General features: G+C 37.4%; 1 protein-coding gene across 4 annotated transcripts in view; it reads left to right on the forward strand.

Moving 5' to 3' along the window:
* Nucleotides 1-27,979, forward strand: part of Fhos (Formin homology 2 domain containing) — a 241,577-nt gene that overhangs the window by 137,136 nt on the left and 76,462 nt on the right. For 3 of the 4 annotated variants that reach the window (XM_072022637.1, XM_072022646.1, XM_072022619.1), the window contains exon 3: nt 20,811-20,869. In XM_072022637.1, the coding sequence (XP_071878738.1) occupies nt 20,811-20,869 (59 nt within the window). Of the gene's footprint in view, nt 1-4,617; nt 4,869-20,810; nt 20,870-27,979 lie in introns of those variants that run through there. The other variant, XM_072022627.1, reaches the window with a different exon arrangement.

Here is a 27,979-nt window from a genome sequence, read left to right on the forward strand (position 1 = left end):
ATATTACTGTATAACGTAATTTCCTCTTGAAATGTAGAATATGTTGAAGCATTATTACGCCGAGAGTAAAATGAGTTAGTTCAGTGTGAATTCGTGAACAGGACGGAAAATATTTTTACGCGAAATTTAACTTTCTTTTAGATCTAACTAGATACGTTGAATCATCCGCTGACCATGTTCTCGTAAAATATTTTTCCACGTGATTTTCAAGTGAATATTCTACTAAAGGAGGAAACGTTGAATCGTAGAAATTCGACGTCACCAGAGATATAGAAGCAACACAGATTCACGGAATATTCACGGAAATAAAGTTTATTTATATCTTCGCAAGATCTGAAATAGACCATTGAGGTGCGATAGATTCTATTATTAATGCAGTTTGGTATAATCTGAATCAGCATAACTACATAAAGCCACGTATTTGTTGAATCTATTTCACCTAAGTATGGAATTAAATGTAGTTCGAATAAATGATCGACGTCGTTATTTTATAAAGACCGCTTGAATTATAATTTATAACGTTGTAATACTTTCAGTATCTTTTTCCAACATTTTATTTTTGTTCGACATTTTCCAATTATAAAATGAAAAATATGTTTCGCGTGATACGAATTCCAGTTACGGTATCCACGGCGCAAAAACTAAGATAAATCTCTCTTTGAAGTAACACAATTAATTCTGTATAGTCGGTATATAAAGTCTTGCTGGTTGTACAGAGATAAATGTATAACTTTGATTTTCGAACTACTTCCTAAATGCACACGTTTACGTGTTACAAATGAGCCAAGCTTGCAACAAAACATAGAAGGCGAACACGGCAGAACAACGACAAAATACTGGTTTTGCACCTCTGACATCTACTGTCACATAGACGTCTTTTCTAAAGCAATTTCGCAATCGCATTATACGATAACGCGGTAACAATCATCTGAATGTGTTATACGAGTACCACAATTATATGGAATGGCATTGCAGCCCCATATTCTTCAAAATAACTAATACGTAGCTGGATCGCAGCTTACAATGAAGTAACATTGAAAACGATGGCACGAAAGCGATAATGGTTTCATTTTCTAAGGTTTAGCTGCGACGAGGTGCGTAGGTATGAATAATACGGATGTAATTATCGGGCAGCCGTAAATTGAGGAAGCAGTAACAGTAAATGTTGCATATTACACGGTATCGTTATTTGTCACGATCGATCGTCGTACATAATGATGTACTTTCATGGTAATTATTGACTACCCGTTGCCAGTTTGTAAGATTAGGCACGTTACTAATAATTGGTAGCGTTATACCTATAGAATTTCTCTTTCTTAAACAAAGATTTAAAAATAAACGGCATTCTCTTAATGGTAGAGGATACGTTAGCGCCTTGCTGCGCTAAACCTTTCTTCAAAGGCATTTGTAACAGTGTTAAGAATAATCCTGTTAAGACGCGGATGCTAATGAGTTTCCTTTGATTTTCTCGATTTGTAGAACGGCATTTAGGATCTAATATTCATACAGAGCTATAATATCGCTATACGATTTCGTTCCTTTACAGTGTGTAGAGTGTTTTATGTTTTCTTTGGAATAGGCGCTTCGTTTAAACGTCTTCAATTAAAACTGCTTAATTTATAGTTGCGGAAATATGTTCGAGTTTATTAGTTTGTAACTGGAAATGGATTTTTGTTTTATAGACATTCCTCTGTATCTTTTTTTTTTTTTTTTTGGAATTATTATTAAGATTCTTACTATCTTTCTTTGTGTATTTATTTAACATTGTGTTTGCAAGATGATTTGAATTTTCTTTAGAAATATCATGACATACTTTCGTACAACATTCATACACTGTTATGGAATTTCGACCCTGAAGAAGATACTCAACAGCTTGTTTTGGCATCTTTCTCTTTGTTTCTTTTAATTATTTTTATTATCAGAATAAAGAGAATTCTTACTTTTCATTGAATATTTCTTTGACATTTATTTCTGCAAAGTGGCTAGAATTTCCCTTCAGATACTTCGTGATATTCAATATCTCGGAAGTTTAAAAAGCTTGCGTCTTCGTACTTACATTATCCGACTCCTCGATCTTTCAATTACAGAACAATTTTTCGAGAAAACACTCGTCTCTTAAACGATCTGCCACGAAACGAGACTGAGCTAACAACTTACAAGAAGTTTCTCAGTTTATTAATCTTACGCGGAATTGTTTGCTTCGTCTGTTTGCAAGAAGGAAACGCGTTGTAACAAACCAATTTTTACCAAAGTTCCCGAGTTTTCCGTTTTACGTCGCAATATCTTTATCGTTTTCAAACTCGATTCCAACAGTTTTATTCCTTGTTAACCACGTCGAAGAGACATTAAGCGTAAAAGCAGCGATCGCAAAAGATCTAACGAGCATCATTAATATAGTGCTGTATTTCTAAAAAATATTTTTACAAAGGATATATATTTTTTAAGATTGATATTCATCGTCGACATCGCTAATTAATTCTTTCATTTCCAAGACACACAATTTATTTTTTCTTTAATTTTTAACGGTAGAATAATAGTAACGTATCTTTCACTAATCCTGTTTCTTCAAAAGACCCAAATACTCTGTTAGAAATTAATTGCGCCATTCCAACCAAAGTATCGCTATTAAATAATATATATTCTTGCGGTGCGTATATCTGTCATCAGCCACGCAAGATTAAATTGGTGCGTGTAGCATAGATTACTGCAACTTACGCAACAGAAAATAGCTCGAGAAAATCAGTGGTTCGAATACATTTACACACATACGTTCACCCTTTCTTACCAAATAGGACACCAGATACATCCTTCTCTAACGAACCATAAAATTCTTAAACAAATCATTCTTGACTGAAGTGCAATCTTATTTTAAAGCCTATGTTCGTGAAAAATACTCGTTGAAATTGATACAGTTGCAAATCATAGAATTATATTACAAACTGATAATAATCGTAACAGATATCGGTATTCAGCAAGCTAACGATTGCTGAATTCCATTCATCGTGTCGTAGACGAATAAATCTAATAGATATCACAAACAAATGATTGCGGAATATATTGATAATAAAAGCTATGAAATAAAAATAAGAAATTTGCATTATCTCTTAGAAATGGCTTATTAACGTTATAAAGCACAAAAATCACAATTATCCACACATTATTTATAACACTTACACCTGATAAAAATTTAGTACGAGGGAGATCATCTTTTTTAAACAGACGATCGATTTCACGGAGAACAATCTTTCATTACAGACTTCATAGTCAGAATTTTAGAAAACTGGGTCGGTGATCGAATCAATTTTTGACGACCATAAATTGCGACCGGTCGTCGCTTGTTCGTACATTTATATTCCTGCTTCAGTCAGGCCTGCATACGGTCGAGAAGCATGGACGATGTTTTATGCTCGATCAATGCCGGCCTGGTCTCGATTCGAAAAGCGAAATTGTTGGGGAGTTGGCGCCGAGAGATCGCTCGACCTCGACGTGCCCTAAGGGCCTTGCAGTGAAATTGCATGCGTAATTACTGGAGCGTGGACGATACCACAGACTGCGTTGCATATCCGTGTTAAGTAAATTAAACGCTGCCACACCGGCGTCGCGTTCGCGCGAATACGCACGTTTATATTATGTTCCCATATTCTCTGTACGCATGATACAGATGCTATAGATGCGATGCATTCATGGAGAAAGGTATATATGTAGGTACGAAGGTGAGAAGCGAATAGTAAACGTGAGCGTGAAACGTTGCTTAGATTTAAACATCGATTAAGAAGGATCGGGAAGAATAATGTTCTCGAAGCAAAGACTCTGATCGTGATTCAACTTATTTAAATGCTACAATAAGACATTCAGAAGAGATTCATCGATCGATCTCCGAGTTTATAAAATTTTATAAAACCTCGATATTTTCGAGAACTGGATGACTGAAATTTCGAAAGGTTCGATTTCACATGTTGTTAGCTTCAAAAATTCGACTTTTTAAATTAAGATCTCAGGATTCTGTACTGTAAATACTTTAGATATTTCGAACACTGTTGCATATTACGTATACATCCTACGAGCTTTAGCGTCTTTAAGTTTCCTAAAAATACATAAACAATCGTAGTCTAATTACGAGCTTCTCAATTTCCCGAATGCCGCCCATCGAGCGCACACTCTCGTCTCTGAAGCACACAAAGTGCACCTCGAAGCGCCCTTACTCCATCGCCACGATATACCCACACACGATTCAACTGGTAGCAACGTTCCGTGAATCGATTCATTAGTGCTTCGTTACGCCTCGACTTATTCATTCATCGTAGCACACCGTTATCCTGTTACGCAATCGCGTGTCCACTTACACTTTTGGCAAACTGGCATTCGTTCACCGACCAAGCCTCCTCCAGCTGGATTTTCCGCGAACGACCCACACGTGCATCAAACCGTAGTTGCATTCTCTTGTTCCTTCTCCTCGAGAATGCACGCGTGCACCGACGAACAGACGTGGTGTAGCGCGCGAGCAACGCGTGTAGTGTATATACGCGTGCATTAGCGGCCAGTCAGCGTTTTGATCTCCCACCAGTTTCTATTGTGGCGAACGCGGGGACCAGGCCGGCAACAGACCATCTTGGTAGCAGCCAGTCGTTGCCTAGACCTCGAGGACGTCGCGAGTGTTCTCTCTCCTTCAGCGAGGACGTGATCGTGATCGTGCTCTTGTGTTTTCTCTTCGCTCGTCCTTATTCTTATCTGTCCTTCGAACGGTGATGCTTTGGAAATCTGTGCACAGTGTACGCCGTGATTGAGTAACAGTGATCCAGCTGAGTGCACCGCTGCGTTTGGGTTACTTCGAGGACATGAAACTGCGACCACGGGATGCCACCTTACTGGTAAATTATTCTGGATCGTTGTGCTGACATTGTTTGATCAGTTTGATGGATATATCGCCGGGTTAGGCGATAGGATGTTTCTGCTTGATTGGAAAGTTTGCCCGATGTCTCGAGTTCACGAGAGACTTGTGCTTCCAGGATGAATTAATAAGTAGTTACTGTGTTACTTTGTCGAGGGTTTAGTCTTTGTCGGATATGCCTTGATCTAACATTTGCGTTCATATCGTATCGTGAAAAAAAGAAAAGGGTTTACACTTTTTTTTGCAAAATTAACGTTCAGGTAATTGCGAAACTTAAACTGGGTTATTGTTCCTTTTCTTAATGAGAAGATCGAATTAAGTGGTTCCGGAAAATGCTAGGTTCTCTGCAAGAATATAGTTGTAAGGTACTGTTGAATTTTTTATGCGGAATCGCTTAGCTAGGATTATGTAATGAGAATTAATTCATGATACACTTTGCGGCATAGAATTATCTACTTGCGATAATGAATATTCTAAAATATTAAGGGGGATTTTTTTTTTTTATTGGTTTTATAACACTACATATATAAATTGTTCGACACCTACGTTCTGTAATTTTGTTCTTACGTTTCGAAGCATGCGCTTCATTCCGAATTACTCGTGTTGGCAACAGCGAATATTCTAGTAGTTCAACTACTGATACCTACGTATATATGTATAAAACATTTCTTAGAATATTCAACTTTTGATCAGTCTAATAACTTCATATCCAGAGCAACAAGATAAATAAATTCTGAACGACTAATTCGACTAAAGCGACTTAACGTTTAAAATCAGTACAGTGCGCAGACTGGCTCAGCTAAATCGAATCACCGAAATATACGTCTTATTTATTGTTGTATGGCAAAATTTCTCAGGACATAGTTACGCTATTTCAAGGGACACGAGTAATGTTAGAAAGACATTTTTCTCGAGCTAATATTCTTCCGAGATTCCAAGACCGACGATAAATAAAGCAAATATTTAGGTAATTCCATCTAGCTGGGCCACTCTGTATATTGACTTAAATCTACTATTAATCCATACTGTGTTCCAACTTCCACTTCCATAACAAAAATATCTCTATATCATAAACCATCACGAAGATCTACCGCTCCATCGAGTTACTCCAAAATTCCATAACAAAAATATGCCTCCGGCTAGTCGATACGCTAAAGATCGTCGAACGGAATTCCCACGGAGTCCGTGCGTGAAATATTTCCGGCCGCATCCACGGTAATTATTCGGAAAGCGCGCGGGGGCGAAACGGCTCGGCGGCGCGAAACACGGCGCAGCCTCATCTGCCATGCAACAGGTGCAAGGGTGCATTTGAATAATTGGAACGAACGGGCGAATGGTCACGTCGGAGGGGCATCTCGGATGGGATCGATCGAGGTGCTTCAACGAATTCTTCGCGAATATCGAGATCAACGCTCTTCGATCATTTTTAATCCCGTTTCGTTGGCTAGGGCTTCTCTTGCACAATTCAATTAATATACCGGTGCTCGCAATTACACGGTCGCTCTAATTTTGTAATTTTTATACAAAGATATAGGATAGAACGCGAGAAGAAAGAAGTCTGGAAAATAGAACAGTTTAATTTATGAAAGTTATCGTTATAATATTATTTTATTCTATATGGAATTCGTTTTTCGTATAATAAAATATTCTGTTACGCTATATTCTATAATCATGGAACAGTCGTAAACGCCAATTTTGTTCATTGCAGTGAGCATAATTTATATATCTTTTTTGTATAATACAACAATAATAAAAGTAATATCACAAGGTATAAAAGATTTTTCAGAAATGTTACAGTTATGAGGTGTAGTTTACCATTAGCGAAATTTGTCAAGTTGCTAGTTAGAAATTATTAATACCAGTAGATTTTCTTATGTAATCGGATAATACAACTTTTACAAATTTCACAGTGTCCAATTATCCCATTTGACGTAAAATTACAAAATTATAAAAGACAAAAGATGATATAAATTGACAGCTATTTGATCATTCTATGCAGTATGAAATTGCAAAGTTGTAAAACAAAAATCTGTAGCTTACTATTTGTCGCTTATCAATTGAATAATATTGGCAGTTGATAAATCTTTGGGTAAGGGAGCTTTAAGCTTGAAAAATTATCGCCAGTGAAATTATTTCGTGGAATTGTACTTTCCTTCTCTCGTCCGTGAAAAGTTTATTTAGAGGAATCGAGGCTACATTTTTCTTGCCAAGAAGCGGCGCAACTAGTTTCAACCGATTTGGAATTTGTTCCCTGGCCCGGTTTCCGTGACTTTCAGTCGATCGATCGAAACGTTCCTGAATGGGACGGATCGATCATTTTCCTGCGTTCGATATGATGGATGTAATACGCGCAAGCGACTGACAGTTTTGATTTAGAGAGTACTCTCTTTCTCTTTTTCTCTGTCTTGTGTCACGCTCTTTTTATCGGACTAGTCGGGGAAAGTCGATCGCTTTAGATAAAATCTTTGAATATCTTTTTATTTCCTTTTATTGGAATTGTTGTGAAGATATTTAGTAAAATTTACGTAAAGAATCTTGGTTCATTAAGGATCAAGCATAGAAATAATGCGACAAAGTTGCGTATACTACAAGCAACGGTATCGAGGGATGTAAATGAAATAACTTACATATCATTTTGTCAATGTATCAAAGGGATATCGCAATATTTTAGATAAAATATCTTTTAGGAATTAAAGATATTTAATTAATATCCATATAATATAAGATATAAGATATATAATATAAAATATGAACCAAGATATAAAAAATATTTTCTCGATCGAAGGATAACTACGTACGTATTTAGTTTTTAAAAGTACATTATCTCTTTTTACAAGTACATCATTGTATAAATTTTAGATTTACATTTGCCCAATAATTTGTCGATGTGAAAATATTCTTCAAAATATACCTTCATGATTTTGTAGATACTAAACGATAAAGTACCTATTCGACAATCTTCAAATATTTTCTCGAATATATTTTTCTAAACATTGTTCCCAAGCTTTCACCTCTTGCCAAACCCTATACACACCTATACATCGAAACAACTTCTATTCGAAAAAAGACCTCATATCGCACCATAAACAAGCTAAGAAGGCAGCAAGATCGTTTCGAAAGGAAAGTTCCCATTGTGTCAACCCTCCGAGCCGAAACTTGACGATACCCGCAATCACGAAACGGTTCACGATTCGATGACACCCGGCCACGATTGTTCGTTCCTTGACTTTCACTCGCGTGTGTATCGTCGATCACGGACCGTGACTCGACTCTTCGAAAACTCGACGAACAGTATTATTCGTTCCTCGTTTTTCATGAGATTCGCCGAAGTCGTACGAATGTCGAGTTTTCTGCAACGTCGTCGAAAACGGAACGGAAGCGTGCCGTCACGAGCACGCGTCGATCGATCATCGATCAGGTAGCCGCGCTATCCGTTGAATCCTGATGATCGAACGATGAATCGAATGCAGAAAGGACTACCGGGTAGTCCCATCGGCTTTGTCCCAGGTAACAGTGACAACAATTACGCTGCGCTTGAAAAATCAATCGCGATGATGAGTTTTGCAACAGGTAATGAATATTGATGTCTGTTTCGTATCGATGCGGAAACGCGTACATACCTTTTGCGATTCGAAGATTTGATTCCCGAAAGATCGTTGCTGGACGAAAGGAAGTTCTGCGTTGTCGAAGAGCGATGCGAGTTTTTTCAAATTGAAAGTGTTTGGAAGGTAAAATTGTGAAATTTAGGAAAGAAAAGTCTATACTTAACTTGTAATTTCTAACTAGTCGATTCATTAATACAATATTATTAGTTGGTAAGTGATTGTGCGAAAAGATCCAGGTCAGCTTTCTACTAATGAGAAAATGATAATAAAAAGTTGGCTCGGAAGAGTAAATTTAATTATCATGAAGCGAATCCTCGAAAGTTAATAATACGTGGCGAGACGACAGGGAATAGCTTCTGTGCAAGCATAAATCCACGGGAATCGCCATTTTCTAGCGTTCGATTCTTTTCAACGTGATCACGGGGCGATCGAGTGCAAAAGAAAACCCCAACGCCGCCCGTTTCTACTTCGATCGTCCATTATTCGATTCCAATCCGCCGTGATTGTTGCTTTTGAACGAGCTGGAAATCTTTTCACGTATCACCGTCGCGTTTCGTTCGTCACCGACGACTTAAATTGACGTGAATTGTCATCGAGCCGGCGTTCGAATCGATACTCGTGGTACTCGATGTTGGTCGTGTGCACGTGGCAATTAAATTTTAAAAGTTCCGTCATATTTTTCAAACATTCTCTGTAAAATTCATCAGAAACTAGAAACATTTTTACTGCTTGTGAAATAACGAGAATTCGGTGACAAATTCGTCAAGTATTCTGTATTTGAGATTGAAGAGTTTCAGAATTTAAACGATGTAGTTAGGTAACGGAGTAAATTGTTCATCTTCCGAATGACCTAGTTTACCTACGAACGATTAATCTTCCTCGCTAATTAACAAAAAACCATACAAATTCTGTACGAATGTCTCGGAATAGCTCGTAAATCATTTTCTCCGAAATCGTACTTTCCTTCCTTCGACAAGAGGCAGAAACCAAAGCCGCAAACATCTTCCTACATCGCACGACCATCGTTACCTTAACTTTATCTTTCGCAATAAATATTTCCATCTGCAGATGATACGCTGAAAGCTCGAATTATCGCCGTTGACGATCCCAGAATCCAGCTGGTGGTGTCGACCGGGAAGCGTCGACTAATTATAAACGAGGGAATTAAATCGACCGCGTAAAAACATGTCCTCGGTGCTCGGGGGCAGACGCGTGTGCGCGCGTTTTCCACGCACGTCCGCATTCTCCTCGACCACGGTAGCGACCGAGCGTCGTCGATTTAAATACCGCCGCACCAATTAGAGGGATTAATTCCTAAGTGATTTATGGGCTGAAAAGGGGAAAGACAGAGGTGACCTTACGCGCGCGTTGCCCGGCCTAGGATTCTTGCGTAATCGTTCGTTCATCACCGGCGATTATTTATTCCCGCGCGTTAATCGACCGTGTCCTCCGTTCGTGCCGGTGAATTCCGGATATTCGAGGGATTTGAACCGACTGGTTCGTCCTAACGATAATTAATTCGTCGTTCGACGGTGTGTAAATCAATGACTACGGCCTTGTTCGAAACCGACCGGTTCGTTCTGCACCAGGTTGTGCCAAGTAAAATTGTTTCGAGGATCAGTTGAGGTAATTTTTGATATTTTGATATATCAAATAAGACAGTTGTTCAGGGATGAAAATAGCTGAAAATAGATGGAATTCATTGCCATGGGAGTTTTATACAAAGAAAAGAGAATATTTTTTGCTATTATAGTAGCATGATGATAAAAATCGCTCGTGGAAAATGGGAGGAAATGGTGGTTATTGGCATCTGCGTACAAATCTAGGGCTTCCGAACTAATATCGTATCGTCGAACGATGTCGCTGACACTACGAAGGCCGATACTCGTGAGCAAAGAATGGAATGTGGAATCTTGTTTTCAAGTACTAACTCTTGGCAGATCTTGTAAAACGCTTTATTTCAGTGCTTTGTTGTCTTGCATAATATGACGTGTAAAGTTTCGTGTTAGCAGGTGAAATGAGAGAAGCTACTCGAATAGTGATCGTTTCGTAATCGAAGTGGAGATCGTGGAAGTGATACGAGATAAATAATTCAAATTCATGGCTTATCTTTGAATTTATGAAGCGCTAGTTTACTCTATCTTGGTTTTCTTATGGTCTACGTGCTAGGCTTACTCGGAGTAGTTGGAGATTCTGATGTAAAAATGTCAAAACTTATCTTGAAAATCAATCTAAAGGTGAGGTTGTTAAGATTTCAGCATACCTGATACATCTACTCTTAAAAAATATCTTAAATAATTTTCTAAATTAAAAAACTGCGTCCCTGAAAAGTTGGATATCTTTCCATTTTTATTATCGAAGGAATTTATATTATTTATCTCTCTGAATTTTTAATTTCAACGCCGAAGAAATTTACATATTTTATTTTCCTTTATTTTACATTTTAATATCGAAGGTGATATTTTTTAAGAATCGGTTGCATGAAAACGATCCATGTATCGTCTTCAATATCATTCACCTAAGAATTATAATGCATCCAATAATAGAACGTAATATAAAACTGTACGTTTATTTTCAAGATAAATCTCTCCAACTGTCGTAAATGTCGCTTGAAGTATCGTGATCCTAATTAACATCTAACGGAGCCAACATGCTTGTTCACGTAATATCAAAAATTGCCAGAACATAACGAGTTTCTGTTACGTCTACTGAGTTGTTTTTCTCGATGATTCTAATTCATGCAATAGTATAGCATTTCCGTGCGTTTAACACGGCTAGCGGGATGGCAATGGCCAATTGGCAGGTTCGCGGCGTGACAAAGGGTTACGAATTGGCCGAGGTTCAAGAGCCTTCGTCGAATTTTGTCGAAAGTTTGTTGAATAACACACACAAGAATTCTTTCTACTTTGACTGTTTTCCTCGCTGACAATGAGTCAAATTTTAATTCGAGTTTTGAGTAAAATTCGTATTTGAATCAGCGTTTCTTAAATTATCCGCGCGATAGGTGTAACGTATGATTTTCGCGATCTCCGCAAATTCGAGTTGATTCAAGAACAGAGCTACGACATGCTTCGAACGTGACTCAGGTTTCGCTTAAATTTAGCCCAACTTGCACTTAACTCGGGTTTAACCTAAATACTCGGATTCAGACTTAATTCGAAGATACTTGAACTTCGACTGAAATTTAGATAGCGAATGAAGAAACTCGGCGAGCACGAAGCGAGTTTAAGCCGATTTACGACGAAATTTTCATGACGATTGTTCCACAGATTCGTTAAATGTGGCATTAAACAGGAAAACTTGTCTTTTCATTGGCTTATATGGCCTGGAACTAAATTGTATTATACGATACCATAGAGACAAATAATAATAGCGTATTTTATTAAGAAATCGTATAATATCTATTATTCCCTACCAATTTACTTACAGAATTTTACAACTTTAATTGAAACTGTCTGCATTTGGAAATTTTCATCGTACAACGGTATCCAAAAGATTTTTGCAGACCGATCGTTTTGAAACTATAGCAAGAGGTTACTCGAAAGTTTCAGGAATAATTGTTAGAATATCGGGGCCGTTCTGCTGGAAATTTCTCTCCCTTCGATAAGTTTCGAGTAGTTACATTATAGTTTCCGGTAGGCCAATTAGCCCCTGATCCTCGAAAGTTCTGGCTGCTCGAGGTAATTCCGCACGACGCAGCGCGCTTCATGCAGTTTGTATTCGCCTGCGGTTTGACAGCTTGGCATTTTTAATCACCAACGAAATTATGCTCGACTCGTTGAACACACCGTGTGCCTGATAGCTGGATGGCTTGTTCGTGGCCTGAGCTTCCGGTCGGCCTTTCTTCTCTCTTCTTACGAGTTCGAAACAAGGGCGTTGAACCGTTTCGATCGATTTTGTAAAGCACAGATAGGATCAAGGATGGTTAATTTATCGATCTGTTTAATCGTTATATCGATGATTTGGTCTTGCAGGACTATATAGAAGTTATTGATTATAATATTTATTGCTCTTTGTGAAATTTGTTTTCATATGTATGGTATTGTATTGGAAGATTTGAAACACTTGTTGATTGATAATTGTTTGTTGTTAAAACTTAAATTTATACAAAGAATGAGTTCGATTTATGAAATGTTTATTTAATAGCAATCTAGCCTGTGAAAGTTAGAATTACTTTTAGTAGTAATTCATCAATTACATAATAATATTAGTAAATTAATAAGTTACAAATAGTGAATTGTATGTTATAGCGCATAATTTTGCAATTCAAAACTTGTCGTAATTCTATAAAAACAATTAATTTGTTTTAATTTGTTAAAATTACAAAAATGTTACAAGATTTTTATTATAGAACTTGTTATTGCGACGCGAAAATGTACTAATTTGTAATTCGTGATTTCTAACGTTTCACTAATAATATTTATTCAGTTGTTTGTGCGAGGAAAAGTGTTCGGGAAGTATGAAGAATTTAATTTATATTTCAAGAGTCTAGAACTTAAGACGTAGAGCCTAGTCTCTAAGTAACTTTCTTCACGCTACTTTTGTTATTACTAGCTAGAAGTACCGATGAATATTATCGTTATTGACAAGAACGAGTTAATTTTCTATTTCCCTTCTTTCCTATTCGTTACAGGACACTCAAACGTATTACGAAGAATGCAGTATAGACCACGAAAATATAGATATATCTATACAAAATACTCGATGTGGTTTGATAAATTAAAGGTGAATTTAAAGAAAAGAATATCAAGAAAAGAAAAGAGTAGCAAAATCACAGAATTGGTCGCGACTTAAGAAAATGGTAACAGAAAGTTCTTATGAATATGATTGATAGTAGACTAGATGTGAATTACGCAAAGTGGTACATATAAATATCAACTGTGTTTTTGAAAAAAAAATACAATTGAAACGAAGCATTTCTAGTCACTAACTTATAGCTGTATTTTTAGTTTCTCTCAGATATACCTTGGATCGTGTACGTATGTTCTAACGCTTTCCTTTAGATTATAATAAATTATATTTACGTATACGTGCATGCTATTTATAAAACAGACATAAGTATTTGTGGGAAATAGACAGGAAATGGCAGATTCTTACAATCTAAGGCAAAGTATTTCTACATTTATTATTATAAGAACACGTTACGGTTTATAAAAATGAGAGAAAAGAACTCATTTATTTGATTCTTATCTAATTGGATTAACATCGTTATAGCGGTTCCTTCTACATACATACATACACGTGTTATGTACTTAAAATGCTTGTATTTCATGTTGTAATATGATTATTCCACGTACGGGACCGTCCTTATTTCAACGTGTGAACCAATAAATCTCAGCTCCAAGCCACTATAAACCCATAAGAGACATCGTCTTAATATCACCTGAAGTAGCTCTCGCAACATGTACTCACCTCATCTCTCTTAACCGTTAACATCTCGTCCAAGTATCCCGCGACTCATCCCGGTAAAAAGACGCTTCTGCCGCGTCTATTTAACGCCACTTCATAACGCTCGAGAGAAATTGGCGCGCGGCAAAGCCGTCGCTCGACGCAAGAGTATCGATAATCGGTACTGGGTGGAAACTTCGCAGACTATCGGTCGCTCCGTTGTCAATTGAAAACCGCTTCGATCCGGGGGTTATCGCGACGAACCTCTTCCTTCGTTCGTTTCTTTTCTCTTTCCCAACCCGTTTCCCTCGATTCCTCCATCGTCGTAGCTTTTTCTTTTTTCCCCTCTCTTTTCTCTCTTCTGGTCCAGTTGCGTCCCCTCGGCAGAGTCGCGATTAATGCGCCATTAAAGGAGATTGGAAATCCTTTCGTCGGGGACTTTCGTCGTCGTGCTTACGGACGGCAAAGTTCCCACGAGCATCGACACACACCGTCCAGGATTTTGCATTCCATTTGCAAGGGAACGTTTCCCCACGGCCACTTTTCATTCTCTCGCGGGTGCACTCGGTGCTGGCGAGCTGCGCCGCACCGTCGAGAGGGTGAGATCGCATTTACATGGAATCTCGAGTCGATCTCGAGGAGCCGAGGCAGCGATACGATCGGCTTGTTTTTCCGGGGCAACCGCAGCTCAACGAGGTTCGTTCTAGAGTCGACCGGAGATCGTTGCCAGCCGGATCGAGCACGCAACAACGGTCGTCGCTACTCGTAGAGAAATTTGAGAATAAACCGTGAATGGAGTTGCGGGCGATTTTCGGCGACTCGAGCAGTTCCATTGTTCGCGTGTAGTTTACGTTTGCGGAGTGTCGAGAAATGGTGGATTACGTTTGTTCGGTTTGCGGGACAGCTGAAACAATTAACGAGGATTTTATGTCGAGCTGATTGCCTGTAAATTGGCTGGTTTACGCCAAGGTGGAGTAGATGTGTTTCGCTAAAGAGTTATTTGGTCAGTGTTTACACGTCAATTGAATTTACATACAGCGCTACAAAGAGGAAGATCGCGTCGAATTGATAAGACAAATGGAACGACGTTCGTTTTCTTAAAAATTTGTCGTACAACTAAACGTTGCCTGTAGGCAAAAATTCTTTAAGTATTTTCAAACTACGATAAATGGTTCATGTTGTCAAATAAGCATGAGGAGGTTTAAACGATCCTCTCTTATACAAAGCAACAATTACGGAGATAGTGCTGCGTCCGAATATTAATGTGTGTAACTGTATTTGATACGTTCACTGGGGCAATTTCATTCTTACTTTACAAGGAAATGAATCGTATCAGATTTGAAAGTACAGGAAGTTAGGGAAGATTCCTTGCCTATATCTGTAACTATCATTGATCAAGTAATAGCCCCGGCGAAAATGCAATCTACTTACCAAGCTTGACAGGTTACCATTAATTTCAGGTAAAACCTTCATTCTGAATTTAAATGAAATTTAGATCTCGCGTGCGGCCGGTCTATTCGATTATGATCAAACTTCAAAGTCTTACGTGAACAGACGTGGCAAAGTTCTGCTAGAGAAATTCCCGTGATATGCTCCTTTGGAAGGGAGATATTTGATGGGGTCTTAAGGAGAACGAGACGGTTAATGACATCGTTTGAAAATTGAGATGATATTTGCTAAAGGTGGTGCATCTAGGGATAAGGAAGTGTATTGTAATTGTAAAAGAGAAGGTTACATGATCCTATAACTTCTAGCTTATCGATTTTATATCGTATTATAATTTATCAATATTGTCGATTAGTAAATTATTGTGTAAGAGAGCACAGTATATTAAAAACTAATAATATAAAAACCAAGTTTAAGTTAGTATAAAATTAAATTTTTGCACGGTTCTTTTTAAAGACGATTCTATATTCTTCACATACTTTTTACCAAAATCTACCACATACGAACGACTATATGAAAATCGAATTTGTTTAACCAAGCAAGAACCAAGAGGTCTTTTACTCTGTACATTATTTACATAAGGTCTCCGAAGCTTGAACCACTTGCCTCTGTAAAGAAGTATTCAACAGTCTGAGATCGTTCGAAGGTCACTGTATGTGTTTGCGCATTCCTTTTCCCGGTATCGATACGAAAATACACCATTTTATTCAAAGATAAAGAATCTGTTTCTCGATGTACAGAACGTTTCTTGTAACCCTTCATAGTCAGAAGGAGGAAAGAAATTTTGTAAAATACCACGACTACGAGGATTTATTCAATTTTTATTTATCATTGTAGAAACGGTACGAAATAAAAAGTGCCACATTCCTAACGAAAATGATAAAACAACGCAACACACGAAAGAATAAGCAGCTACTATCAACATGCATGAAAAGAACTTTTATAAATCTATAATCTAATCTATAAACCAAAACTTCGGAAATCTGTTCTTAACACTTTCGTCCATTTCGTCTCGAAACGACTAGACTCAATGACCATTTTCCTTTCATCCTTTTCGCTGGAGAGAAATCTTAGTACGTTTATACTTCGCCGTTCCGCAAAGCCCACGTTAAATTCAATCCGATTCTTCCCCTACCCTTCACCTACGTATCTTTCGAATAACTTTCGAAACTTCCATCTCGACTATCGCGAGATCGAGATTCTACTTTCCACGAGCACACGAGCTTGCCCTGTTCGTCCGTTGACGTCTGTTGTCGGCCAATTACCGCGGAACAATACGGGGCAATTACGCGAGCGAAGATTGAACGCAACGCGAAAAAGAGAACGAAACCGCGGTCTGTTTACGTGGAAACATAAACGTCGACGAGGATGTCGTCGGAAGCGAGTCGACTGCCGACATTGAACTTGGCCCCGTGCCGGAAAGTTTTTAATTTATTCGAGCAACCCCTGTCCCCGTGAGTCAACTCTCTTAAGGGAATCCAAGGAGTCGTTCCACGGCTTCTTTCCCCTCGATTCACATGGAAATGGTTTGTTTACGGGATAACCGGGGCCGCGAGGCAAGAACCAAGCCAGGATCAAAAGTTTTGCTGCCGGGCGCGGATATGATCCCCGGGATTGCTTAAAACTTCGTGATATTTTTCAATCGCGTCTCACCGAACTTCGTAATTCGTGTATTAACGACACGCATTTAATCTTCAACGGGTCGATGCTCTTTGATACGAAATCTTTTGAATTATCGATGCTCGTGATTTAGGATGGATTTTTCTAAATGCGAAGAACCTATTTATGATTTATATTTTTATTCATAATTTCTTAAGATATGTTTGATGCTTTTCGTATAGGACAACTTCTTTCCAAATATATCTGTAATTATTTCGAATCCCGTTGATTCTGTATGGGGTAGGCGTTTTTAGGTGTAGCATGTATGTATATCAACGATCTATAATCTTTTAAAAGATGCTGATAGTTTCAACACGGGAAAGATTTTTCTAGGTGTAGAATATATACGCACAAGATGTGGAATACATGCATATATAAATATTGTGGTTAAATTTCTGCTTAGAAAACGACATTCCATATACATCAGTCTGGTGGATTATTCTACATAAATTCTATGCTCTTGAAAGCAACGATTCGAAATTAGGTGGAGATGCACTTGTGAGATATGTAAATCGCTATTGGAATGATTTATTTATGAAGTATGTAATGCATGCATCATTGTGATTTGTTTCTTATTAATTAACTTGTGATATTCTTAATTATTAACTTCGATATGCTCGTTTATGGAATACTATAGTTCTGTTATGAGTAAAGGAAACGAATAATTATTCTTTCACGTTCTACACACTTTCCTGAAAAAGAGAGTAGGCACTTTAATTCGTGGAAATCCATTTAATTAGGAAGCCTATACTTGCACTCGTTCGAAATCAAAAAGAAGGAAAAATTATTCGCATTTTTCTCATTTAAATATATGTGTTCATAAATAGCGATATCTCTGATTAGTAGGACATGGTGCAGCGGATTTTTAGAAACCTACAGTGACGATCATAAAATATTAAATTATATTTGTGCAAGAAATTGTAAACGATGTTTAAATTTCAATAAAAAGATAGAGGTGTATATCTCAAACTTCTAAAATTAGATTGAAAAATCAGATTACAAAGATCATTATTCTTTAATTCTATTTATTCCATTTATTTAATTATTCGCATAATCCTGTTTATATGGGTATTGAAATTTTGGCCAGATTTTTTATACCCGATGAAAGAGATCTATTTCCTTCAATGGCTAGCTCTAAGGACTTGACTTTGGTACGTAACGGATCTAAATCACACATAGCTTCAAAGTCTTAATGTACTACAGATGCAAGTGTCTCCAAGGACCGAGAACTAATATTGGAATTTGTAGATTGGAAATTCTACAGGTGCTGGAGGTATTTGGAGTCACCGGAGGTATCAAAGCTACGAGAGGCATTTAGGATGTACGCAAGTTCTACCCGTACCTATGTGAGCCACCCAGAATGTGTTCAGATTCCAGGATTATTAAACCTCTATGAAATATCGAAATATTTCTGCTGTCGTGGAAAGAAAGCTGGTTGCAGATTTAAACGTTGCAAGATTAACAAGTAGCCAGCATTTTTAGAACCACGAATGATTTAGGTTTCTGGAAGCATTAGAGTCTATGGCGTTCCCAAATTCTCCAAATTCGAAGGTTGTCGAGAAAGGTTTCCAAAGTCTAGCGACGCAAAGGAGCCATAGTCTTCAAGGTCCCAGGGTACCAAGGTATGCCAAGGGTGCTCGAGATCCTAGGATCGTCGAATTAATATTGCTAAGATCACGATGTACTTCAAAATTTTGATGCTTGAGAAACAAACCCTAATGCCTTCGTTACTCTCGATTATTGACGATCATGGATGTTTCTGACTTCTGAATATTAGAACTTCCGTGATCCACTTGGATCGGATCCTTGGAGAACCTGGAATCTGGGAGTACCTGATACAATCTCGCGATTAGTAGAAACTGTATTGACCCGTTATGAGAGTAATCTGTGATTCACATGCGCCTATTATATTCTACGAATATATCAAATTATATTATGTCTATTTTATTCCTGAATTTTGGTATTGCTACAGTCAAACTTTACTTGGAATTGAGCTAGCGATAAAATGTTACTTTCTGCAAACTCATACTTTATACTACTAGACAGAACCATGGAATTATTTTCTTAATCGTACTTATACTAAATTTCCTGCTGATCTGTATTAATTCAAAATTAATGTTATAGTATAAATATCAATAGTAACTTTTTTTAATTTGATAGATTCTCGTCGAACAAGTTGCCCAAGGTGATAAAAAATCTATGCTGTCTTCTTGTTAAATTTTTCAATCTTATGCTGCACGTATCTAATGCCTCCAAACTTCTGACCGATAGAGAAATTAAGAAAATTAAGAAGAATCAAGATCTCAATTAAGAAACTTCTCCTTTCTTATTAATTAACGATAATAAAACCACTACTTCCCCAATATTTCTGTAAATAATATCTTTGACATTGCACACTAGAATTTGGACCAGTTTTACATACGCAACGTCGAACGAAATACATATGCAAGAAGTTAACCAAATGTAATTCCTAAGCACAATGCACACAGCTTTACTTTTGTCTCGCAAGAATCTCACCCCCTTCCTAAACACTGCAGCGTTTCCAGTCTGTACAGTTGCGACGATGCACACAGCTAGGCGTTAGAAAAACGATTTCTCATCACGGCTTTGAAATTTTCATGAAGACAGCGTACACAATCGCGCTTAATCGGGGATCGATCTCCGGAGACCCTCGCGCTCGCGCTAGAATCGCGGCCGGTGCAGCGTGTTCCGCGAACGACGGGGCATTTGCACACGACCACGTCGCCCCGTGTCTCGGTATCCTCTACGTACGTGTTTAGCTTGTGGGAAAAGCAAAACGCGTAATCGCGCTCCGTCTCGCTCGTTTAACGAGCGGAAACATTATTAACGCGCGCGTACGTAGCCGACTTTTTTGCCCCGGATGTGTTTGACGCTCGCTCATGCCGCCGCGCCGGTGTCTTCGTCTTCTCTCTTTTCTGGTCTCCTCTTCGTCCTCCCTGGCACCCCTCGTTCTTTTTTCCTTGTTCTTCTTCCTCGTCTTCTCGTCCTCGTCTGAAATCCTTTGTGCACGCGGTCGCCGTAGTTTCTCAGGGACGCGTGGCGTGGGAAGGTTCGCAGGGCCTTAAAGTTCGCCGCGGCTAGCCAAGGTGCACGAGGCAGATTCCGAGCGGAGCCACTCTAACCCAATTCGTGTCGCGCCGAGTCGCGTTCTATACGGCGAGCCGGTGCAAGCGTTGTGCAAGCGCTCACGCAGCCTCAATTAAGTAATTACCGACCGGCAGGCTCGATTAATTCACAACGAATAATTAGTATCGGCCCATCGTCTAAGAGGTAATTACGCGATGTCCCGATGATTTTTCAGCCACGGGCATCCGCCACGTTCTTCGAATGCTTAACCCATTTTTTGACGGGCGTGTTATTGGTCAGTACTATTGGATCAGCAAATGGCCAAGAACGTGTTGAAAATCGAGACACAGTTGGTCGATATGAAAGACTTGTTAATATGGTGACGCATAAAAGTACTTGGTCGCTTGAAAAATACACGGGGAAAACGTAACAAGTCTATTTTTGTTGACTTTATGATTCTGACATCACCTCGCTATGATTAGGTTCATCCATTAAGTTCAAAAGTACAATTCTCCTAAAAGTAAATGACGCATTTATAAAATTTTGTGAACGATATTAATTTTATAACAATCGACGTTTTTTAATTATTCATAATTCTAATTCAATGAACAGGAATTGTTTATACTATTTAAATTATAAATATATAATATACAAATTTTGAATAGTTAATCCTCTGTCAGTTTTGCATGTGCGACTACACGATCATTAATGTCGTTCTCTATTTTTCTCTGTTACAGCCGAAAAAATTCGATCGTCCTCAGGACACAGCTGTCTGTGAGGGTGCATACTATCATAGGTGAGTACATCCGAGACTCGATTCGAATCTAGCCACAGGCTCCCACGATCCACTTGGATGGATCATCCGATTCACGACGATTCCCCGACCTCTAACCAGCATCGCTGGGTCAAATCTTGCTCCACTTACTGCGTTTCGGTCCGATGATCGATAAAGAATCGTTAGCCACATAGGAAATATCGTTTTCTCGAATCATTGACACTGATTCATGAATCATCCATATAATAATGATCAAACGTGAGAGATTAGATGTACATAGGTATATCGAGGTTCGAAACAGCGGGATTGTTAGTTGTAAAAATAATTAGAAATTCTTTTGGAAATATAAAAGTGAAACTGTTTAGGAAATGGAATATATTCAGCTTTTTTACTATTTGTTTCAATATTCTTTTTAGTTTTGTTGAAAACATTAATATCCCTGATAAAATATAGTCGTTATTTATTTTAACTTTTGACATTTTATTAAAAAGTATTAAGTTACGATTTTAACGAAAGTTCATTTAATAAAGCTCCAGTCAAATTTTACCATACAAGAACGGTGAAATATTTCGCTGACAAATTTGAAAACAATATATCTTTTATTCAATTTGTACGCGATTTCAATTTTTTGATTATAAAATTCATATTACTTTACAATAAATAGGTATATTTATGTTAGTCATGTATACTAAAGACATAAATGTATATCATATTAATACATTACAATAGATAATTTATAATTACATGGAAATATCATAATTTATAATTACATAGAATCGATAATTTTAACCGTACGATTATCGCTGGGTTTCTGCGAACGATATTACCGTCATGTTAAATCCAACTAATTATTGCATAAAGGATATCATATGAAACAACATCGAATAAGCTTTCGTTCGTTTTTACTCGAGCATTTGCGATCTATTAGACGATAAACATCGTATATGGATTTAGTGACAGTTCGAGAAATCGCAATGTATTTTATTGAATCAGGATTGAAGGATCATTAATTGAAACGTTTTGTCCTTTCGTCATTCATAAATAGCGTATAATCAAATTACACGTTTGAAATCCGCGTTCGTTAACAACCAATGACACGGATCGTATCATATTGCGTGATTATCGTTCACCGAGGAGACCTGAATCAATTTTCGAAAGAGAACAAGTCACGAACCCCTATAGCCGGCTCGAGGAAAGATCTAATGTAACGTTACTGTCCGAGATATGTAATTCTTTTTGATGAAAACGTCGCACAGAGTAATGACCAGTGTATAAAGTGCAGAACAGTGTAGCGGCGACAAAAATCGGCCTAGGGCTTCGCTAGGGAGTACAAGCCATTAATCACCGTGACAGGTGATGGTTAACCACGCAATGTCGAATAAAAACTGTGCCCGCTGACCGCGATGCAGTTTCTTTTTCAACCCGCGACTCATGCGGCGAATGTGACTTCGCAATGGAGAATAATTGTGTAAAGGCAATCGTTGATTATACGAACACTTTTCATTTTGAATACGTGATCATACAGTTGATATTAACATTCTTCTTTCATTGTCGTTGATGGAATAATTCGATGGGAAAATAGACTGATAGATACGATATATAGTTAGATATATTACCCCCTGCAATTTATAATTCGTCATAGCAATTCATTTTTACATAATATGCCGCACGGATTTACTTATGCAAGCATAAACTGTATCAAATAAGCGGAATAAACATATTGGATAATGTGTTACGTTTCTATATATAATATTAATTGTTAATTAATATGTCGAAATTAAATATCGCTAAAAATTATATGTCGAATTTTCAATAAGAAATTGAGTATTTCGATTACAATAAATCATCTTTTAATGATTGTTAGATTAAACTAATTGTCGCGGTCTGAACGATCTCATTGTTGTTTCGATAAGTATAAAGATTTTCATTTTCTATATGTAATTGCCGAGCAGAATTTTGATTTAATCTAAATAGAAGTGAAACTACATTTTCTCGTTGTCAAAAGCCAACCTCTTTCATTTTCTAGCAGTTCGAAAGAAGGAAGAGAAATAACAAAAAGCAGAGAACCCGTACCTTCCCCAATCACAGGATGACTCGCGAATCCAATTTAACCTTCTTTTCACCATTACAAAGCATTACGTACCAACGACGAATGCTTTTCCCCGATTCAAGCAGGAAAAGTATGTCGGAAGGCCGAGTGCTTAACAATACACCCCGTTGAAACGTAATTGCAAAAGCGATTACACGAAGCTAACCTCGTCGAAATTACTAATTCCATTAAGCAATTACAAACATTCGCGAATCGTTTCCACACATTCTACGCGACATAATATTTTTGTGGCAACGCATTCGTAATTATTTCGGATTTGTCGCTATCGTTGTCTACGTCATCTTCGTCGTCGGCAGCGTCGTCGTGGAACGACCGAAAGGCGTTCTCGACGCTCGAGGCGGTTGGTCGGCCCCGTTAAATCATAATATTACCGAGGAAAATTGAATCGTGCGGCACGCGACGAGATTTCCCGCTAAAATCACCGTGAAAATGGGTCTTCGCCGGTTCTTCGTGCTGTCGACGAAAACGTAGCCGCGTCGCCTTTTTCTGGCGCACAGAGAAAGAGGGGAAAAAAAGATTGATCGCCGCGAGGCGATCAAGCCAGCACCGGCGAAACATCTTATTTTGTCAATCCCCGGGAAAAGACGGCGGCCGGTCGGTCGAGTTGAAATTCAACGAGGCGGGAGGAAAAAAATGTAATAAATGATCGGTTGTTACGACGGCGCCTGGCGAAGCAGAAGCGTGATTCTATGTTATTTTTTGTCCATGTTAAAACATTTTCTCTTCACGAGATTTAAATATTAAATCGCAAATGTAGAGACGTTGGATTACTTTTAGATGTTAAACGTAGAAATTTTTGTACGATATATAATTTTATCTTCAATATTTTTTTTTTTTCTTTTTTTGTTAGTATTTTATATAATTCGAGCTTGATTTGTGTAAGATCGTCGCGGTATGTTTTTTTTTTCTCTTCCTCTTCATACATCTTTTCTCGTGGAAATTTAAATATTCCATTTCGTATATATTATATTTATATTATTTTTAAACATTGCACGTAGAATCTTTTACACATATAGTATGTATTTTTATTTCCAACCTACCTGTTATTCGAGTTTCATTATCGGTGATCATTATCATTTATCTTTGTCTCATTTGTGTGTTCTTATAAATTACATAACACTTTAAACCGAAAATCGTACTGGACGAACTTCCCTTCTATCTACTGTATATACATATATTCATTAATCTGTTTTTACAACACAAAGACGAGTAATTGAAAGAACGGAGGCGAGATGTTTCCCAAACGAGCGTCGTAATCTCGCAATTTGGAGTTCGTAAAATTCGGTTAAGTGAATTCTAGTTTCTTTTGAAACACAACGCGCACAATAGCCGATTCTCCTCATTATTTTTTAACGAACAGAGAGAGATTTATTTCCCAATATATTCCGTACGAGCTCCTGATCGTCGATAAAAAGTTGTGGCGCGAATTTTATCGCAACGCGTTGTTATTTCAGTCGAGAGCGTGACTACGTTGCCTTTCGTGCTGTAGCATATGGTATTGTGCCGATCTATGTGTGTGCTTGTACAAGTGTAACCGATCTAACTAAGTGTAATCGTGATTGTCCTCATATTCGAGTGCATTCAATCTTGAGTATGTTGTTGCATCAAGCGCGCGCGTCGTGAAATTTAAGTCTGTCTAACAGGAATTACTCAAACGAACCCTTATACATACTTATCGCGTTTTCCTTTACACCAAACTTTACGTCATCTTGAATCGTTGCAACTTTTTTACGCGTTATGAACATTATTTAAATACTGTTAGTAATTGATTATTATTCGATAATATACAACTGATAATGTATTAAGATTAAGCTGCGCTCGTTGGTTCATTTCCGATTGACAATTGCGTTCTTCTATCTTGAAATATCTTTTAGATTTGAGAATGAAATGGAAATGGAAACGAGAGTAAGAACGAGACGCAAAAGTTCAAAGAGTCCAGCAGGTTTAAAACAGATCTTTGATGAAATATTTCGAAATTTCTAACAGAATGCATAGTTTATATTCTTTGGAGGATATTCTTTGTTTTTGTAAATTTAAAACAGAACTATCTCTGTGTAAATAACGAATCTTGGAAACGCAAATTTGAAAAATAATTGTATAATCAGTACTAGTTGCAATCTTCGTGTATGGTGATGAAAATCATAATTCCACTATCTTGACTTATTTATAAAGTAAGATAAGATAAACGTACAAAGATTAAAAAAAAAAAAAAAAAACGCTCAAAGAACATGCACGCAAAATTTGTTTTCTTAAATTTACGGTCGATGTAAAAATGTACATAAGTTCCAGATTTAAACGTTTAAAACTCTAGTTATTAGAATAATTTTTATTTTAAACAGACTTAAACTAAATGATCGAAAAACGTAAAAGTTCGTTTACGATAAAAATATCAAAATAACACACTAATATATCGTTTGCCGGTCTTTTGTCACAGCGTTACGCGCATTGACTCGTAGAGAAGTTGACTCAACGGCAACGTTGCGTTTTTAGCAGAAAAATTCTTTCCTCTGAAACAGACGGTAATTAAACGGACGTTAAAACGTGATAGAGTTTCTTAGCGGGTGCTCGTTCAGCTTGTTATTACGTTTGAAATCGGTCGTCGGGCTACCTCTAATTACATGCGTCCGTCTGAGAGAAGCTAAGGAGGTGACGAGTAATTAAAAGTGATGAAGTTGTTGTCTAGAATGTCGGCGACGAGATGGACGTACGGGTTTTTGCAAATTGAGTCGAAGCATCTGTCGCTGTAATGAAAAGAAACGTGTTGAGTTACGAACAGTTTGATATGTACAATGAAGTAATCTTAGCAAGAATCTAAAGGAAACTTGATGACTTTCTTTGCCGTAACACTTGTTACTAGTTAGAATATATATATATATAGAAAATTCTTATTACAATTTTCAAATGAAATAACTTTATTGTAATGAAATACTCGTTAATTTAAATAATTTTCTCCTGTTGTTCAGGGACTTTAGATTTAGATATTTGGTCTTCTTTCTTATTTATTAAATGTAATAAAATCATTTATCATCATGGCTTTCTTGCACGATTGAAGTAACATTACTCGTGAAATTTTGCAAATTACAGATTATAAGGTTACAATAAATGAAGTTACGAGTGTATAAATGCTCTCGTCGTAGCAGTGACAATTTAATAAAACAAATAAAGCTTTACACATTAATTTTATACATTACAGACCATCTAATTGCCCTATTGTTCCATTTGCTATAAAACAGCAAAATTGTGCAATGGAAATTTATAATTTGGACACAATTTATCGATCCTTGAATATTATTATTTATTGTATAAGAGAGTTCAGCATTTGCATTATAATCCAAAGAAACAAGGATGTTGACTTGTTCAGATTCAATATACAGAAATAAACGATTATCCATTCGCTATAAATTAACAAGAAAAATATACAATATCTTTGGCATTTATTTTTACAATATATATAAATAATCATCGCTAAACTTTCGAGTAACTGATTCAAATAACTGGCTATCTCAAATAACTCTATCGTTGGTTGATACAATTATTATCTGCGCAAGCAAAAAACCACAGAGTATCGACGACAAAGAATTCTTCAGAATGAAATTGCTCGATCGAACAACTGGAACCGAGTTCCCAATCGTTTTCCACGGTCCGGGAACAAAAAATCGTTCAATTATCGTAGAATTCGATCCTGCACGCGGTCTCGCTAAACCAATTAAGCAACGCTGGGAAATGAGTCTACCATGTCGATCGCAGAAACAGAAAACGCTAACTAACCGCTGCGCGATTCAAGTTTGGCAAATCGAACGACACGAAAACCTCGGGCTCGCGTCTGGTCGTCCCGCAGAATTCACCTGCGGGCCGTAGCCGTTCGTTGAACCCTACGAAGTTGGTGGAGGAGAGATGATCGAAGGTCCAGAATAAGCGGCTGAAAAAAAGAGGAGGACGAAAAAAGAAAAGGGCGGAGGAAGGAGGAGCGGAAGCCGACGTGGACCGTGTCGTTTTACATATTTTAACGGTGCTTCGTGTACCTTCGTCTCTCGCGAAACCTGTCGGCCCTTTCGCTTATTCTCGATATTTCGTCGTTTCCTGGCCGCGTCTATATTTCAACGGCACCACGACCTGTCCACCCTCGATGGGGGAAACGGCTGTCTTTAATACGGATGATTAAAGCAACGTAAATCATCGGAGGCGTGTCTACTGCAATTGTTCGATTTCTTTAATTGCTGATTCGTGACACACGGGATTGAATAATTCCAGTGCCTTCGAGCAAATTGAATCCTTTAATTCGCGAGTTGTGCAACTTTGTTCTTCTTCGTATTTAAGATATAAGATGGTGTACTTGCATCGTACCTTGTACAACTTGTTCAGATTTATTGTACTATACTTGTATTCGTATAATTGAAAGATTTGTAATAATGTAAATATAGACTGAATATTTAAATAATATCTGTTAGAAGAGAAAGAAAAGTATTGGTGTCATATTTAAAAGCGTAAAAGTTTATTACTACGAATATTAGTTGTCTATGAATTTCAAGTACGTTTGAATAAGTGATTTGATTTTCATTGGTTTTGAATTGATTCCTGTTGGTTTACGCAAGTTCCTTTATTTATTTTTATTTAGAAGTTGGCGAGTTTCGTAAGACTAGTTTGAAAGGAAATTGAAATTAAATTGAAATTTACAGAGGATTTTTTTAAATTTATTCCCAAGTACTTTATTTTTTCGTTCTTTCGAAAGATCTTCTTTGATACTTCGCTCCTTTCTTTTGAGTCGCAGAAAAAAAGGATATAAAATATATTTGTACGGTTCTACTAATTGAGTACACCATTCATTTTCTCTTTCGCACGTTCCAGATTCAATTTTCTATCATTCCACTTTTTTTTTTTTTTTTTTTTTTGTACGTTTCATAATTATAGGACAAATATTTTTTTCCCGCGCAAATTACACAGAAGTTCCTTATAGGCAATAAATTGGACGTACTTTTTTTCTTTCCTTAATTCGTCCGTTGGACAAAAACAATCGTTTCACT

The sequence above is a fragment of the Bombus fervidus genome, chromosome 1 (assembly GCF_041682495.2).
Source record: "Bombus fervidus isolate BK054 chromosome 1, iyBomFerv1, whole genome shotgun sequence".
Classification (NCBI taxonomy): Eukaryota; Metazoa; Arthropoda; class Insecta; order Hymenoptera; family Apidae; genus Bombus; species Bombus fervidus.